At 41.5% G+C, this 19235-nt stretch overlaps 1 protein-coding gene across 33 annotated transcripts in view; it reads left to right on the plus strand.

Annotated features, from left to right (window-relative positions):
- MGA (MAX dimerization protein MGA) overlaps positions 1-19235 on the plus strand; it is a 65777-nt gene that overhangs the window by 27655 nt on the left and 18887 nt on the right. For 18 of the 33 annotated variants that reach the window (XM_040557707.1, XM_040557715.1, XM_040557716.1 and 15 more), the window contains exons 10-17: positions 596-819; positions 1693-1833; positions 2245-2377; positions 4907-5421; positions 6888-7185; positions 8908-9540; positions 10151-10462; positions 11853-13546. In XM_040557707.1, coding sequence (XP_040413641.1) covers positions 596-819; positions 1693-1833; positions 2245-2377; positions 4907-5421; positions 6888-7185; positions 8908-9540; positions 10151-10462; positions 11853-13546 — 3950 coding nt within the window. The remainder of the gene's footprint in view (positions 1-595; positions 820-1692; positions 1834-2244; positions 2378-4906; positions 5422-6887; positions 7186-8907; positions 9541-10150; positions 10463-11852; positions 13547-19235) is intronic. The other 15 variants (XM_040557725.1, XM_040557728.1, XM_040557735.1 and 12 more) reach the window with 3 other exon arrangements.

The raw sequence follows: 19235 nt of genomic DNA on the forward strand, positions 1-19235 counted from the left end.
ATGTTTTTTGGATGTTTGTCTTTTTTAATCATTTGCTGTCAGCGAGGATCACCTATTTTTTAGTGTTTTTCCTTATCTGCTATCACAGTCCTCCTGAGAAACAGTGATTACTTTAGAATCATTTTAATTTTCATTTCCTCTTATTTGTGGACAAATCCCTGTTGCTTTTGGCTAGAATTTGAGACAGGAAAAAACACCAGTAGTGATAGCACAAGGGATGACAGCTTTAAACTGAGAAGGTAGATTTAATTTGGGTATAAGGAAGAAGCTCTTTACTTAGAGGGTGGTGAGGCACTGGAGCAGGTTGCCCAGAGATGCTGTGCATGCCCCATCCCTGGGAGCGTTCAAGGCCAGGCTGGATGGGGCTTTGAGCATCCTGGTTTGGTGGGAGGTGTCCCTGCCCATGGCAGGGCGGTTGGAAGTGGGTGATCTTTAAGGTCCCTTCCAACCCAAACCATTCTGTGATTCTCTGATTTTCTGGCATTGTGAATTAGTGATCGGTACATGGTTAGGCCTTAGATTCAAACTAAAATTTCTGTTATTGCCCTGTTGGGTTATTTTTCACTTAAATGTTTTTTTTTCTTTTTTGTTCTAGCTATCTGTGACTCAGAGCCAGAAAAACCAATCAGGAATTGTCCATTGTGGGTGAAAGTAGAAGGTGAAATAGATCCAGAACCAATTTACATCCCAACACCATCTGTTATTGAGCCAGTTAAACCTGCAGTACTGCCCAACCCAGAAGTCTTGATTTCTACCAAACATAGATCTTCCAGTGGAGTGAAAACAGGAAGAGTGTATACTCCTAAACCCAACCCAGTGGTAAGAAGGGAAAAGAGATATGTTGGATTTTTTTCTTTTACATTGAAAATTCAAACAAACACTGCCAAAAACTTCTGTACATTTTAGATAAAATTGAGATGGAAGCTTAAGATGCGCTGCTGGTAGGTATGTTGATCAGTTAGGATGAATTGACCGCGTTTAAGTCTTCAATTATATTAATCTTCTGTTGGGAATTGAGTGTAGCAATATACAGGTAGCAAAAGGTGATAATGATTTGCTAATAACCTCTCTATTTTATTTTTTTAAAATGCAGTAATATATGCTATTCTGGGAAATATTTTAGGAAATTCTAATATATGCTATTCTGGGAAAATGATTGCTTGTCCTGTAATGTTTGTATAAGTAACTAGCTGTATAACGTAGCCTATCTAATTAATTAATTGAGGAAAAAAAATTGTGATACAGACACACAGGGTTCAGTGTAGTTCTAGAGGCTTACTTGTTCTTGCTTGTGGCTTCACTGCCAGTGTTGTAGGAGACTGTTTTTGCCTCTCCCCTCACCTTTATCTAACAAAAACAACAACAGCAGTAGAGGAAGAATAGCACTAGGGTTGAGTCTAGTTATGTTTAAAGAACAAATATATCAGAGTTGCTATTTAATGTATATTAGTTAAGCAAAGCGTAGCAGTTAAGACATTCTCCCCTGTTTAGAAAAGCATCTAAATGGGATTTTTTTTTGGCTGTTTTTCTTCCCCCATGTAAAAGAGTATATAGTTTGGGAGCATGATGTAGTCTGGTCTATGATATTAAGAAAAAAGAATCCGCTTTAAATGCTAGAACTTTCTTTTGACATTTGCTATTGAAGCATTCTGCATCCAGAATGGAGAGGTTTTCTTTCTTTTTCTTGGGTAGATTCGAGAGGAGGACAAGGATCCTGTCTACTTGTATTTTGAAAGTATGATGACTTGCGCAAGGGTCCGAGTATATGAACCTGGGAAAGAGGAAAAAAAGCAACAAAAAGACCAAAAGGATTCACAAAGTTCTTTTATAAAGGTAAAAAGTCACAGTGTATCCAGCGTGTATCATTTAACAGGCAGAGATTGGGGAAATGTGAGGAATTTTTCCTCAGGAACTTCTACGTGACATGAAGACCTGGCTTTTATTTGACAGTGATAGAGCCGTAGAATCTAGATCACCACGCAGTGCTGGTAAACTTGTCTTGTTACCATGATAGAAATTGTCTTGTCTGTTGAAATTCACATTATCACATTTGCATTATCATGCGAGGCTTAAATGCTCGTTGTTAAAAGAGCTGTTCTACGATGAAGGTTGTGTTACTGTCAAAGGTTGAGTATGCTCTGTGGTTCTGGGTGATAGATGAACTAGTTTATGTTGTGATGTGATTTTATTGTGGAAGAGGATACACAAGATGAGAATTTTTCTTACATTTCTTTCCTTCCACAGATGTATGAACAAGGACTTCAGTCTTCTAAGAAAGAGTCTTCGAAGAAAGAATTATCTAAGAAAGAGTCTGTTAAGAAAGAATCTTGTAAGAAAGAAGCCTGTGAGATAAACAAAGACCCTGATAAATTCGGAGGTAAGAGCTGAGTCTTGAGTATAATTCAACCACTTGGTAATTCCTTGCTTTAAAAAAGTAAAACTTAGTTATTGATGAAACAAAAGTTCATTTGCCCAGGGGAGTTACTGCAGCAGTTGCCAATAAAAATCTTACAATGTGCTTGTAGTTTCCTGTTTTCTTAAGCAGTTGTATGTGTGTCATGTGGGAGATACAGCAGGCTAAATATCCAATACTTGCTGTTGTTCTGAGGTTAAGATGACCGGTATTGCAGTAGCTTGTTTAGCAGTGTAAGACAGTATTACATAGCAGACTTGTCGTCGAGAATGGTGATCAGGTACTTGTGAAGGAATGGAGACCACAGGGTGTTGGGTGTTGTGTCCCGTCCCCCCTCCACCTACATTACTTTGTAGTTGCTGAAAGATTAATAAATACCTAAGTGGTGTTGTGAGGCCGGGACCTTTGTGTTCTCCACCTAGAACTATATAGGACAAAGAAGTGTCTGTACTTTTATCTGGAGTTGCTGGGTGTTGAATTCTTTTTAGCTCAAGCTGAAGGGTTGAGTTGGATTTTTGCAGTACATGAAATATGATACATATAAAGCTGTTGAGGTAGTCTACCTGGACTTCAGCAAAGCCTTTGACACGGTCTCCCCCAGTATTCTCCTGGAGAAGCTGGCAGCCCATGGCGTGGACAGGCACACTCTTTGCTGGGTTAAAAACTGGCTGGATGGCAGGACCCAGAGAGTGGTGGTGAAGGGAGTGGAATCTAGCTGGTGACTGGTCTCCAGTGGTGTTCCCCAGGGGTCGGTGTTGGGGCCCACCCTCTTTAATAACTTTATTGATGATTTGGGTGAGGGAATTGAGTGCAGCCTCAGTAAGTTTGCAGACGACACCAAGTTGGGGGGAAGTGTTGATCTGCCAGAGGGTAGGAAGGCCCTGCAGAGGGACCTGGACAGGATGGGTTGATGGGCAGAGGCCAATGGGATGAGGTTCAACAAGGCTGAGTGCTGGGTCCTGCACTTCGGCCACAACAACCCCATGAAATGCTACAGGCTTGGGGCAGAGTGGGTGGAAAGCTGTGCAGAGGAAGAGGATCTGGGGGTGTTGATTGATGCTCGCCTGAACAGGAGCTGGCAGTGTGCCCAGGTGGCCAAGAAGGCCAACGGCATCCTGGCTTGTATCAGGAATAGTGCAGCCAGCAGGGCCAGGGAGGTGATCATCGCCCTGTACTCTGCTCTGGTAAGGCCGCACCTCGAGTGCTGTGTTCAGTTTTGGGCCCCTCACTACAAGAAGGACATCGAGGCCCTGGTGTGTTTCCAGTGAAGGGCTACGAAGCTGGTGAAGGGCCTGGAACACAAGTCCTATGAGGAGCGGCTGAGGGAACTGGGGGTGTTTAGTCTGGAGAAGAGGAGGCTCAGGGGAGACCTCATTGCTCTCTACAGCTACCTGAAAGGAAGCTGTGGGGAGCTGGGGGTCGGCCTCTTCTCGCAGATAACTAGTGGTAGGACTAGAGGGAATGGCCTCAAGTTGTGCCAGGGGAGGTTCAGGTTGGAAATGAGGACACATTTCTTCTCAGAAAGAGCAGTCAGGCATTGACGGGTTGCCCAGGGAGGAGGTGGAGTCACCGTTCCTGGAGGTGTTTAAGTAAAGGTTGGACGTGGTGCTTAGGGGTATGGTTTAGTGGGTGATTGGTGGTAGGGGGATGGTTGGACCAGATGATCTTGGAGGGCTTTTCCAACCTTAATGATTCTGTGATTTTTTATACTGGGTTTGAGTTTGTATTTCATAAAGAAGTAGGTTAGACATCTGTGTTCTCTTTTGGTCTGAAGTAGCCCAAATCACATTACGAATCTTAAAATGAGGCATATACTTGAGGCATTGTGTCATCCACTAATGAAGTATAGCTGCCTTTTTGAGCTGATTTTTTTTCACTGTTTGATGTATGCAGTAGCACTCTGTTTAAGGATGGGAATGGAAAAATAATGCAACTAGTTGAAAATGCTGATGAATTGGTAGGTCACAATGAAAAAGTCCAGGACACAGGGCTCAACATCCTTACAGTTTTGAAAAAGTAACATTGGATTTCTAATGACAGCAAAAGATCATACTTCTGTTACACATCTTCCACAAAAGACAGTTCTGCTGGCAGCTTGTTTGCCCTTAATGCCCTTATGGGACACTCGTCCTTTGCTGACTCCAACGGAAATGTGCCATCTCTTGAATAACCAGCAATGCTTTCTGCTGCATGTTGGTGTTGCTTGGAGATGTTACATCCATATGCTGAAACAACCCAGCTTTGTTTAGCTTCTGAGATGCAAAGGGATACAACCTAGTATGGCTGCAGGGAATGAACTGTGAGAAATAGTTACATTAGTTTTGCATTTTTTGCTTGTTGTGAAGCTCTCATCTGGAAAGAGATGCTTTGAACACTTCTTTTTGTTGCCCTGCATCTGAGACAAGGGTGGAGGTGGGCAGAATGAAACTGTTTGAATATCCAGGTGATTAAAATGCCATAGTATTGCAGAAACCTATTTCAATTCTTTCTCAGAGAAAAGCTGGTGGTCTTCCCATAGTGAGGGGGACTCTGCCTCCTATGTTCATCACACCACTCCTGGTGGACCAACCAAACTTATCGAGATTATCTCTGACTGCAACTGGGAGGAAGATTGCAATAAGATCTTGACCATCTTGTCACAGCATATCAACAGTAACATGCCGCAGTGCCTCAAAGTGGGTAGCTTCATTATTGAATTGGCTTCGGAATACAAGGCCCAGGATGAAAACAACCCTCCTGTGTACTCCTCCAGAGTGAAAATTTCAGTGCCATCCTACCAGGACAAAGATGAAAAGCTTGAGACACCTGTCTTGGAGACTCCCGATAGTGGAGTGCCGTCATGCAAAAAAACAGAAAATCTAAAGTTCTTGCGGGCAGACACATTGGACAAGCCACGGGAGAAGTTGCATGGGGGCAAAGGCTTGCCTTTTTATGCAGGGGTTTCTCCTGCAGGAAGGCTGGTTGTCTACAAACGCAAAGCTAATATGAGCCCCTCAGGCTTGATTCAGGTGGGTCCCTCTGCCTTTACTGTGGAGATTAGATTCAGTTTCATCCAGTGTCCTAGAACCCCTTAAAGGGGAGAAAAAACACTCCTTAATTTGTCTACCTAGTCTTTAGCCTGTCCAAACAAGGTTTCTTCATATCCAGTGGCATTTCTGCCTTTCCATAACTTTGTCCCTTTCAAGATTGACACAGTAACAAGAACTCTGATTGCGAGTCTGAGCTTTGGTGATTTAGGGAGGCCTTTTGGCCATTTGGGTCTTGGTGGCCCAAGTACAGAATTTTTCTCAAGATCTTCTTGGAGCTTTGGAAAACTCCCTGCAGGTTCATTGACAGATAATTCCAGATGAGTGGCTGTTAGAAGCCACAGAAAGAATATTTTCAGAGGAATTTTGTACACTGGGACAAAACTTTAAAAGGAAACTAAACATTAAGTTGCTTTTTGCTACAGTTACTGTTATTCTTCCCTAATAGCCTGTGTCATCTTTGAGGATATGTTGGTCATCAAGAGACTTCATAATCCTAAATTGAAAGTGAGTCATTTCTCTGCAGTTTCATGCTGCCAACTTGCTGTTATGAATTGGTGGAAGGAGCTGTAGGGCTAGGATGTCTTTCTTTTTCAGAGATATTTTGTGGTTATGGTAACACCACTTTCACTGGAGGCATATGAATCAGAAAATGAGAAAAAAGAGAAGCTTAGGGAGAGATTTCCTGTTTTTTTGATAGTTGATCAGTAAAAAGAGTAAGGACCTTTTTCATTACAGAGTGTTAAATATTTTTGGCTTTTAGAGGGTATTAGCAAACAACCCGAAAGTAAAACGCAACACTGCCAACCAAATCAGTGTGAAACTTCCCATTGACAACTAGGCTTACAGCCTGCTATCCAGGAAAAAGTAGGTTCTTCTTTCCTGTGCAGTCAGTTACAACTACAACTCTGATATGAAGTTAATCAACTGATAATACCTTAATTTCAGTATCAAGGGACAGTACAGGTAAGGAAAGAAAGCTGACAGAGCTTTTGCAAACTTCAGAGTTTTGTCCCAGTGTATTAGACATAAGTATTCTTTCCTCTGTAAAGCTAGGTATTGATTAGGTAGGAGAATTCTATCTAAAATTGTCCTTGAATTTGGAAAAACATTTTTACTCAGGACTTTAGCATAAGTAAAGGACAAGAAAAATATGTGCTAGCTTCACTGTACTTAGTTTCAGTGATTTCTCATGTTCCTTTGGACTCTACGGTTCTATGAGAGTCCAAGGAGTATCTAATAGCTGCATTACAGAGATAATAACAGAGTTGCTTGAAGTTCCCCTGGGCAGCGAGGTATTGAGGAGTTCCCATTCTGAATGGCAATGGTTTTTTTTTGTTATTTTTTTTTTGAAAAGGACACTTGGAAGTCCCCTGGATTGAAATGCCTCTCCAGAGGCAGTGAATTAGCATTCTTTTCACAAAATTTCCCTTTTCCACTTTTTTCAGGTTAATGATAAAAGGTATCCTCAGGCCAAACTGCTTTTGGGACAGATGGGGGCATTACATCCTGCCAATCGGCTAGCTGCTTATATCACAGGCAGGCTGCGACCCACAGTACTTGATATCTCAACCCTCAGTACTGTGATCTCCAAGGTAGCATCCAATGCTAAAGCAGCTGCTCCTGGGACACCATCAGTCCAGGTGCCCGCAGCATCACCTCCCAAAACTACATCTTCCACCAGCACTACTTCAACCCCCACTGTGACGACTCTGAAAGCTCATGTCCCAGCACAGAGACAGATAGGTAGGTTGGAACTTATTACTGTATTTTGAATTGCGTGAAGCTAAAATAAAAAGCGAGTGTACAGCATTGCTGTTGCTTTCTTTGCAACAGTGCCTGCTGCCTTTGGCTGAGTTGCCACCTAAACTGCCTCTGCAATAAATAGCCTCTTTAAAGCAGAAAGTTTTGTTTTGACTTCAGAATAAGACTGCAAATGTTGACTTTCAGTTATTTTACTAATACTACTAGAGCGTATTTTCAAGAGACAAGGAAGAATGGATGCAGACACACAGTGCTAAACCTGGATTTTTGTTTTGAGAGTTTTCTTACTGTGATTTTTAATTGCTTTTCATCAAACATTGAACTTAAAATGAAGGTTAAAGTAAAAGGATCACTCTAATCTGTGGTTCTTCACTGTTTGTTTTTTTGATGTCGCACTTACAATTGGAATTCATGTGACCAGCAAAGATGCATGAAGCAGCACAGTGAAAGACAAGATGGTCCAAATCTGGATTAGCAAAAGAACAGGTGTGCAGCCGATAACCACACTGACCTGTAATCTCATTGGATTTCACAAGCTAAACAGGGTTGGACTTAGTCAGCACTTTGAGTTAGAAAAAAAAAAAAAAAAAAGGAATATCAGAAGAAGCATGTGGTACTTGTGTCTGAGTTGGTACTGAAATGGTTACCCAGCATGGCAAGAGAGGAAGTTGCTCTTAAGTACTGTGTGTAGCATGAGGTTTAAAAAAATAACGTAAATGAAGATCTAGTGCCCATCCACCCATTCCGACATCTTCATTAAAGATCTCAAGAAGCTTTGCAAGGGAAAAGGATGTTACCTGTGTCCTGGCAAAATGTTGATTTTGATGAATTATTCTGTTTCTTTCTGCCTAGATGTTCCTTGCAGTGTAAATGGTTGTGTTGTTTTTCTTTTCCTGTAATAAAACCTGTTGTGTTAGTTATTTATGCAGTATTGGAAAGGTGGCTGCATTTCATTGATGGGTGAAGCGGTCATTGCATATATGATTTAAATATTCTGGCACAGCCTGAGCTAAAGATGCTATCTATACACAGAAATAACTACAATACATAAGTTGGGCTTGCCCAATAATTTCTGCATTGTTGTACTGTATATCCAGGTTGTACTCCTCATCTGTAGGCATCTGGAGTGTGATGGAGATGCAGTATTCTGATCCCTGGAGAGCAAGGGATGAGGGGAAGGAGCTTCCCAATAGTGGTTACTTCCAGTTGGTTGAATTTGTCCCATCCAGTTGTCAGCCGCACAGCTGTCACTGCAATGAGAAGGGGAAGTGGCAAACCTCTCTTCCCCCTTCCTCTGTGGCTGTGTACCACATGGATGCAGTTGAAGGGGGATGAAAATCAAGAAGCAGTGAAAACAGGAAGATCATAAAAGCTGTTAGGGGAGAAATTTGACATTTAGAAAGTAGTTTGAGCTCATGATTTTGCCTAGCAATTTGTTTGTTCCTAGTTTTATGATAATGTAATACCTCAAGACCTCATTCTGGCCAGGAGGAAATGTAACAGCATGCTGTAGAAGTAAAATAAAGCAAATATATTTCTAATATGTAAAGCATATTCAGGACTCCCATAAGGGTTTCAGGTTAATTACAAGGTACTCTTAAGGAGAATGGAGGCCCAAATTCATGCTGAAATGACAGTTGTAGCACCTCATGAAAGGCAAAGGGGGAGTTACTAAAATTTTGACCTGCAAGTTTTTATTTGCAGCTGCTCGACCCTCTCCTGGTGGTGTGTTCACAAAGTTTGTGATGAACAAAGTTGGAGCTCTGCAGCAGAAGATTCCTGCAGTGAGCACTTGCCAGCCTCCATCAGGGCCGCCACAGAAGTTCAATATCAAGCCGACACCAGTAATGGTTGTTGCTCCTGTGGTTCCCTCACTGCCGTCTCCAGCTCAGTGCACTCTCTCTCCTGGGGTCACTACAGCCATCACTACTTCTCCCGTAACTGTAGAAAGCACCAGTGTGGCAGCATCTACTGTGACTGCTCCTAGCCAGACAAGAGCTAGTGAACCTGCCTCCTCTCCTCCTGCAATTACAGTTACAGGTGCTTCTGCAACACCTGGAATCAACACTTGTACTACTTCCTCGCCTGCCACTCCTACTGCCACTGTGAATATAACAAAAGCGACTGCCATTGCTGCACCGGTACCAACGGTAACACTCGCTACTGTAGTAACAACGCCAACAATTACTTGTCCTGTAGTCACAACATCCACTTCTACAGTTGTGCTAACAACTGCAGTAGCTACATCGGTGGTGACCACACCAACTTCCTCCATCAGCTCTGTTCCCATTATATTATCAGGAGTTAAGTCAACTCCTTCACTGGCTCCAAAAAGAGGTAAGGCTTGGGTGCTCTGGCCTATTCCTGCAGACGTTCGCTTTTTTCCTGCCTGGCTCATAGTTGGAACAGTCTGCAACTGTAAAACCTACTTTAAATATAGATACACTTGCCTCACCCTTATTTCCAAAATAGGATGAGAAATGTAATCTCTTGACTTGCTTGTTTTATTCCAGCCTAAGCCAGTAGGGAAGGAAAAAATGTAGCTGTGTAGTCAGTGACTGCTTTGAAATGAGCTGGAAGACTTGCATCATTTCTTGTCCTGTAGAAATGTATAGTGCACTTACCGCTATGGCTGCTACAATTTCACTGTTCGCGTAGAATCGAAGAATTAGGTATGGAATTACCCTCTCATCCTTACATGGAGGTCTTCTGATTCATGGTTGAGAAAGGTTGACAGAACTGCATGAAAAAGTATGTTCTGGCCTGGTTTGTTCAGTTCAGTGTGTGTTCTGTGAATAAACATATGAAGATACTGGTATAACGTGCCTTCACATGGTCAAAGATCCAGTTGCTTCCAAAACATCTGTGCTTGTTTTTTTAAGGATAATGTCTGATTTGTAAGATGTTTTCTTAACCCGATTTTATGTAACTTTTCAAAACATTTCAGAAGATGCTGCTCCACAAGCTCTAAATAAGACGCCCCCAAAGATCTCTCCTGGAACAGAGAAACGTGCAGGACCTCGATTGCTGTTGATTCCAGTGCATCAGACGTCTCCTACTCTGCGACCATTAAACAACGTGCAGCTTCCTCAGAGGCAGAGGATGATCCTTCAGCCTCTCAGGAGCCCTGGTGGTGTGAACTTGTTCAGACATCCTAACGGACAGATAATTCAGCTTGTCCCCCTGCATCAGTTTCGAGCTCCAGGTACCCAGCCCAGTGCCCAGCCCAGTGTGCAGCCAGTGATGTTCCGCAATCCAGGTAAAAAGTCTGTTTTCTTTCTTGACTGAGTAGTGTCACCTAGAAATGCTGTGTAATATCACCGCTGTGATACTCATTTCTTCTGTTAAAACCAATAGGGTCTAATTTGGTTCTGTGTAAGTAAAGAACATTAAGTGTAATTATTCAGATGTAATGCAACTAAAATACCACGTGTCTAAGACGCAGAAAGCACAGTTAGAGGCTAAGTTGCCAGCATTTGGGAGTTGGTGGGAACAAGTTCCACATGTGGCAAAGGAGATACACACGCTGTAATTATCATAACTTAAAGGAAATTCTGTGGATGCAATAATTCAAAAATCACACTTGCTGGAGATGCTTTTAAAGAGACCAAGGTGTTATTTAATGTCTTGTTGGATGTGCTGCCTTATTTTTGTTTGGTTTTGCATTTTTAGCGCGTTTACAATAAATATTCAGATCAAGTGTTACACTAACAGTATAAAATCACTGGTCTTTTTCCTCTCTAGAGTGTGAGAGGAAACTGATTTTCAGCTTTTTCTTAGGGCCTGGTTGAAGGCAGGGCTGGGAGAGTTAGAAATTGCAGGTGTCCAGCAGAGAATAGGTAGGATGTTTATTGAGAGTACTGTTGTACGTACATATTTGCAAATCAAACATGTTTATAAATAAGTGATGCTTTGCATACACTTTATAGTAGATTTCTTTCTCTGTTCTCTTTTATGAAGCATCATCTGGGGGAGATGGAGGCAGAGTGGTGTGGGAAATAGAGATGTGAGAGCAAGAGCAGTAGATGACAAAATTGGGGGGGAAGAGTGAAGATAATCCTGTGCCTTAGCTGAGGTCTGAGCTTGAGGTGTGAAGAAGAATCAGCCAAAAAGTGCATTGAAGTTCCTTTCTGATCTGGGGTTTTTGCTGTTACCAGAGGCTAGCTGCCAGTGGTCATATTTTTCCTCTGTGTTTTAAATGGAATTCCCAGCTGGGAATCTAATAAAATGCACCAAGGAGTTCGTTATGGTGAAAAAGATAGTGGTATAATCACATAATTTTGTCATAGTTTTTCTCTGCAGAAGTCTTCTTCTGGGAGTGAAAAAAATAATTAAGCAGTATTCTCTTCATTTAGTTAAGAAAAATCCACAGTTTCCCTTTTTTGCAGCAAATGGGAAAGAGTAAAATGAAGGGAATCTTGACTAAATGCAGTGCTTTTTTTTCATTTTAAAAAAAGCTAAAACTTACTATTAAGTCTGTTAATTCTAGAGTAGCCACCTCATGTATTTTATTGGAGTGTTCTGTATGAAAATTCAACAGTTTATTTTTCTTTGCTGGCTACTTTTGGTACAGCATCAAATGCTAAAACTGAAAGAAAAAAATGATGTGGGGAAGTACACGCTGATATTTTCTTTTCTTTCCTTCACAGGATCTGTTGTAGGAATTCGGTTGCCTGCACCTGCTAAACCGCCTGAGTCACCTCTATCTCCTCCTTCCTCTGTGTCTTCCACTTCTCCTGCCACAAATCCAGCTTCACAAACTGCAGGACCCAAGTTATCCCCTACGTCTAATCTAGTCACTCAAGCACCCTCTGTTCTTCCTTCAGTAACAAGTTTTGTGTCACAAGCAGGCACTCTGACTCTGAGGATCTCTCCTCCTGCTGCTAGCAACATGACAAATCAAACAGCCTCGGAGTCAAAAATAACGTGCAGCTCAGGTGTTCTGCCAGCTTCAACTGCTAATCTCATACCTTTACAATCTGGTAGCTTTGCTTTACTTCAGCTCCCAGGACAGAAGACTGTGCCAAACTCCATTCTTCACCATTTTGCATCTCTTCAGATGAAGAAGGATTCCAAGAAAATAAGCCAGAAAGATGACTCAGGTGCTGCTCAGCAGAAGGAGACGGGGAAGGCTTTGTGCTCAGAGGAAGTTGAAGTTACAGAGTCTGAGGTCACAGTGTCAGATAGCAAACAAGAAGAAAATGAGGTGTCAGTAAGCCAGCCAAATAATGTTGAAGAGCCAGTGTCTGACACAGTCACACCTGGTAAAAATTCCACTGCGTTAGAGACAGTGGAAAAGGATTCTAAGGCACTTGAGAGCTCTTGTGATGAATCCTCTCTTCAGCACGATGTTTCCACAGATGTCATATCATCTGACCATTCGTACATCAGTGAAAAGCCAAATGATGAGGAAAATGAAGTAGTCACTGATGAGAAAGATGATTCTGTCCATTCTGAAACTGTAGTGGAGACTACTTCAACTAACTCTGAAACCATTTGTGGATCATCAGATCAGTCTGTAGCTGGTCCTCTGGATAGTGCACATCCACAGGGTCTCAGTAATCAGGAGACTGCACAGTTGAAGAACCATGGTAAGGAACAAATGCCTGCTGAACAGGAAGAGAAACCAGTTAAAGCGCAGGAAGGAGATGCACAGGCACAGATGAAGGAGAGCAACAAGTCAAGTTCTGGGCAGTCCCGGAGTCAACAAGAGCAAGGTACACAGCTGGAGAACAAGAAGGAGCAGAGAGGGACTGAACTGCCTCACAACAAAAAAGAATGCCAGGGTGATGCTGTACAGCCAGAAATGGAAAGAAAGCAGTACAAGGGCTCTACGGAAGCAGAAAGCTTAGGAGTGAAAAAAGGAAGCAAGTCTGAAATGAGTTCTGCAAAAGAGCAGGGTAATACTTCAGGAGAAATAAAAGCAGTAAATACTGAGGAAGGCAAAACAAATTCAGCCACGCAGGAAAATAGTAACAACAAAGAACAAGGTGCTGTTGATTCTCAGGAAGAAATGAAAATGGTTAAAGACATTGTAATACATGCCAACAGTTCTTGGAGCAAAATATCCAGCATTGCACCTGCTTTAGAAAACAAAAGTGAGGCAGACAACAAAGCTGACAGATCAGATAAAGGTGACTTCCTGACACCAGAACAGAGGGCACAGGAACCCAAGCGTCACAAAAAGGGTGGTATGCCCCCTGTTGATACACCTGCAGATTATATGGAAGAGGAAGAATACGAAGATGATGATGAGGATGAAAAAACTGATGATTCTGCTGATGAGATTCTGGATGGTGCTTCTGATTTCCCAAGTGAAGAGGAAATAGATGTTGAAAAAGTGGTAAGTATTTAACTATTTATGAAGGGATTTTTTTTAATTGTCCAAATAATATGTCTAAACCCATGGATTTCAAAGAAACAGTATGATGTTTGTGTTTTGGGCTTTGGTTTCTTTAAAAAAAAATCTTGATATGGGTTCCAAGCAAAAATGTTTCTTGTCTCTTCTTACTTGCATATTTTTATAGGTAGCATTTTAGTGGCCTTTTAGGAACTGTTTCTCGGATGACATGAGTTACATTGAAAAAGCTGTTAAAGAACTCTTCATATTGTCTTCCTACTGTATTGACTCAAGCAACTTGGTTCCTCCTAATATGACATATGATTCTAAAATGTAGTAGCTAGTCTAGCAGTTCTGCTATTTTCAGCTGTTTCCTTTTATCTAATTTTTGTAGCCCTTAATATTTAGCATTTGCTTTTGGAAGGAATGTTTGAATTGCTCCTTAAACTCCTCTTGAAGTTTAGCAATAAATTTATGTAATGTTGGAAGCTGTTGTTCCATCTTCAGTAGAAAAGAAAAAGGCTGCAGAAGTCACAAAATAAAGGGTAATATAGGTAAGATGTCTTTAGATTTTAATGCTCATAGAATTTCCATCAAATTTCACCCAGAAGTTAAAAGAAAACAATCCTACATGTAACTACTTCATGTATTTCTGATATATCAGTATGTGACTTAAGAAACAGTGCGTTGTTACTAAAAAAATGTGAAGGTGTGATTTTCTAAGTGATGCAAATGAACATAAAAAATAAATATTTTCTTGGGATGAGATAAAAGTGGAAAGGGAAGGGTAAAACTGGAGAAAAACTGAAGAGCAAATGAATTAAAATAGGAGAGATTATGTTAGTGTCTTCAGAATTTTTAAAAAATAGTGAATTCCTTTAGCCCTTTTCTATTAATTCCTCTCTCCTAGTTGGAAACCCAATTTGACTTCTTCCTCTTCTAACCATATCCAGATTAACTCAGTTAAGACAGCAACCGTGGCTTTTAGAGAATACATTGTATTTAACTTTTAGAAAAATTGACTAATCAGTTGATATTCCAGCTCACTAATTTTCAGGCAAGATGATAACATTGCAGCTGCATGACGGTGAGGAAAATTAAAGCAGCTGTGATTTGTGGAAGCTCTTGCAAGTTACAAAACTGAGCTGTTGCTGTCTTGTTTACAGATACACAGTTAGTATGTGCCAGATGCCTGATAAACTTTTCAGACAGGGTAGTCTTAAGAATCTGTGGGTTTACCAGCAGAAGATAATAATATGTCTTGGTCACAGAGTAGCCTGTTATCAGGGTTGATGTTTTAAAGACTTTTCTTCTATCCTGCAAAAGGATGATTAATTATCGGAGCTTCTAAGAAGCATTTGTTTTGCAAGTAATTTGCTTTGCAGGTTTTAGAAATGATTAATACAGTTTGGTAAACCCTGTAAGGCTGTCTTCACTATAAGCTTACAGAAACTTGACCAAGCTACCTTTGTTTCTGGAGTTGCAGAGCTGAGGAACAAGGTCTTGAAGAGGACTTTAAAACTGGTCTGGAATTTGGGTGAATTCTTGGTTCGTTAGTGTATGCTGCCTGCAGGTTGAGTTAGCATGTCAAATGTCTAATAGAGAATTCAGTCTTAAGTCTAGATATGTAAGTCTCTAGTCTTTTTCACTGGGAGATGCCTTGAAAATAAGGAGCTTGTTGGTAAGATCATGTTTTTCTCAAAAAGGCTTGAAGCAGTCGGGAAGCCCTCAGTTTGAGAGGATTTTAGGTAAGCAGTTCTTTACTGAAGAAGATCTTCAGTACAAAGATCTCTTCAGTAGATCAACAGAATGAGGAAAGTACTTCCTGCTTGACTGCTCTCCTTCCTGTGCTCCTAAGGTCTTCTGGTTGTTTGTTATTTCATGAGGAGGGTGGCCCATTGCTATTACGACCCGTTGCATATAAGAGGAAGAAGCAGTGGATGTGTTGGTATCTATCTTTGCTCTCTTCATGTTACGTCCTTGAGATACCAACTGCCTGAAACGCTCCAGTGCGCTATGGCTAGCAGAGCACTGAAGTTCAACACCCGTTGATTTGCTTGCTTGGAGTAGCTTGGGGTGCAGGTGCATTGCTAGTGAGCGGCTCTCTCATTTTTTGGTTGAGAGGTTTGTCTGATGAGTCAGCTGGGGAGCGAAGCAGGTTCTCTTTGTTTTTTTTTTTCCCTTGGAACCTTGAGGTGATCCTTACTGTTTCCTTTCACTCCCTTCCTTAAGTAATGATAGTCCTTACAATTAGGGAATTATGGTTGGAGCCAAGGAGTAATGAGCTTTTCTGGTCAAAATTAATGGAGGAATTAGCATACTAAATGTATATGATCATGGAGAAATAGAAGTTTGTGTGGAATATGAATAGGATCAGGATGCAGGCTGTTAGCGTGTACAGCCTGGCAGTTGTTATTAGTGGCCTGAAAACACTTAACTAAAGTAGGAACAGAGTATGAGAGAGGATTATTTTTGAGCCTTTTTCATTTGTGTCTGTGGCACTGCTTCTAAGATCACTCTGGCTGAAGGACATCAGAAGAGTTGGAGCTGTTCAGCTCTATGAATTATTCTCAAGCTTTGTGATGAATATGACTTGATGATTGGCAAGCGTAGAGAAGAGTTCTAAGGAGCACTTTACAGATCTGGACAAACATCTCCCTCAACAAAAAATTACAGTAATTAGAGGAGGCAGTCCCGTAACAATGAATTGCTAACAATTGTTAGGCAGCATTTACCATGATCCTAATGGTTGCAAGGACCCCGTATTGTATTCAGAGGAGCAGTCCACTACAAAGGACTACAGATGCCTAAGTGCAGTCCTTGTTAATGAGAAGACAGCTTTTCAAACTACTTCAGTGCTCCTTTGGGAGAGAGGTGCCAGGGTCTTTCTCTTTCAAGGGAGAAGTACGCTAGAATACTATTATCCAAAGTGGAGATCAACTTGAGGATCTTCAACTGGAAACCTTCAGGCCGTTCAGAAATAAATGGTTGAAGTACTCCTCTGACAAGAGGTTACGTATCCAAGAGCATTCTCATCATTGCAGTGAACCTCCTGACGTTTACCCGTGCTTGTTGGGAAGCTCTGGATAGTTGCGTTGTAGCAGGTGATTGTTCTTTGGCTCAGGCTTCTTATCCCCTCTTTCCAAGTTGTATTAAATATCAGCTTGTTTTGCATAAAAAGTCTTACTGGGGAGGCACTGTGGGAAAGGGAGAAAACGCTTATGGAATTTCCTAGAAAACTTTCAACAGAGGCAGGTTGTTTAGCAGGCCTTTTGAATAGTAGAGAACCCTCAGGTTATCACAGAACTTCAGGTAGTGCCTGAAGCAACGGTAAGAATATGCTTTGCTTAGACCATTTGCACTCTTCTATCAGCATAGTGCTTACAAGACAGGCAGCACTGGTATTGTCTGTCAGGCTGGGTGAAGTCAGTCCATACGAACAGATTGCTAGCAAAGTTTTTCTGTTTCATTAAGCTGGTACCAACAGAGAAGCAAAGTGTGAATGCATGGCCACTAACACTCTTATTTGGTGGAAATACTAGTGACAACTCTTTCACTAGTTTGGAGTCTGGACAGGTCTTAGTTACTCAGGAAATATACATTGAAAAAAACAACCAACCAGCCAAAATATGTCCAGTGAGTCACGATAATTGCTACTGACCAGTATAGTAGTAGTTACTGTGGGTTTGGCTTTTTTTTTGTTGTTTTGTTTTGTTTTATTTTAAATACCTTACTCCATGTGGTTTTCACTGCAGTGGTGACTTGTTTTGCATGTTGATGCTCTTCGCATCAACTTCTTACTTGGAGCTAAGTTCGTGTACTTAAGAGACTCCTGTACACTCCTCCTCCATCCATCAAAAAGAGAGAAGGTCCTTAAAATGGTATCTTTGCCCTTTTGCACTTCCTCCCTTGAACTGCATCAAGAAAAGCCTAGATCCTCTGGGGTTTGGTGGTATGAATAAAGTCTTTTTAGTATATCTGTGTAAGCAAACTAATCGATGTCAGAACAAGTTCAAGTGGATGGTCTGGGATGTGATGTTAAACTCTTGTTCTTCAAGGCATGAGAATTGCACACACAGTGCCTGTTGGGAATGGCTGCTTGGCCTGGGCTGTCACAAACTGAATAGTTCACGAGTACATGGTGGCGTGAGCCAAAACCACGTCAGGAGTTGTTTTTGTAGTTTAATGCTACAGATAATAGAGTCCTATAGCCTTCTTTAATTTGCTAGTCTAAACATAGCTGCTGTGTCTGGCAAGTTTCTTGCTTTCAGTGTTGTTGAAACTTTGTGGTTTTCAATCCTTCTTTTTCTGAGCTGAAAGTTACAATTATGACGAACCATTATGCATGTTTATAACACTGTAAGTTTAATAAGGTTCAAGTGACGTATTTGTGGGTGATGTAAGTTTTAACAACCTCTAACGTGTTCTGAGCTTTTGATACAGACCACATGTGAGATCTGCAGACACTGCAGAGGGCAGGGCCGATCCAGAAATGAGGCATCTCCCAGGGTAATCTGTACACACATCTGTTGTTACCTGCCCTCCTTCTTTCTCATCTCTGTCACTGAAGACCCTCTGCCGTCAGGCAGTTTGCTCTTCGGGAACCAGCAGTAGGGATGTAGACTTCCAGGAACAAACAGATGAAGAAGAGGGTGCTCAGAAACAGGCACTGAAGTGCAGAGAGGGGAAAAATGCTGACATTTCTGTAGCGACTTTGGGTTTTCATTTTAGTTCCTTTTGTGGAACTAAAACAAAAGGATTGTTCCTTTTGTGTCCTCATTCCTTAGGGTATTTTATAAGCTCAAAGGCATTTAGAAGTCTTATAATTACTGGAGTGTGTTAAGGATAACTTCCTAGTACAGGTGATAGAAAGCCCAACCAGAAGAGATGCGTTGCTGGGCTTGTTGCTCACCAATGCAGAAGAAATTAAAAGAGAGGTCAAGGTATGGTTTTAAACTTAGAGAGTGTAGATTTAAAGTAGGTATTAGAAATTCCTTACTGTGAGGGTGGTGAGACACAGGAACAGGTTGTCCAGAGAGGTTGTAGTTGCCCCATCCCTGGAAGCATTCAAGGCCAGGTTGGATGGGCTTTTGAGCGACCAGGTGTCCCTGCCCATGGTAGGGGGGTTGGAAATGGGTGGTCTTTAAGATCCCTTCCAACCCAACCCATTCTGTGATTCTGCGAACTGCAGGACTGTGGAAGAACTGGCATCAGAAGGGTGGGGCTTCCACAAGCACTTCAGAAGTTGAAAAGTGACAAGAAGTCATGCTAAGCTACAGATAGGGGGTGGCCTATGAAGGGTTGGTAAGATTTGTGTAGGTATAGCAGGTCTCATGGCCTAACTTAAATGGACTTCAGAGGTCCTGTGCAGTTGTGATACTTTTCCTTTTACCAGGAAGTCAGAAAAAGATGAAGGTAAAGGGGAAAAATTTACCATCCTGAAGCATTTTCCCTTTGTTGCTAGGAGTCAGAAGGGAAATTAAGTGTTTCTTGTTTTACATCTGTCCGCTTGCAGGATTTGTAAACTTCAAGATATGAAGATCTTGGTGGGCAGTGACTTTTTGCCTCGACTTTTTACCTCATTCTTTTCACCTGTCTTCCATGAAAAATATACCGTGCCTCAGGCTTTGAGTACAATTTTTTTAGTATGGTAACATGTAGAAAGTTCCACCATGAGAACAGCTCTAGCTGG

This window comes from Cygnus olor, chromosome 5, assembly GCF_009769625.2.
Source record: "Cygnus olor isolate bCygOlo1 chromosome 5, bCygOlo1.pri.v2, whole genome shotgun sequence".
NCBI lineage: Eukaryota > Metazoa > Chordata > Aves > Anseriformes > Anatidae > Cygnus > Cygnus olor.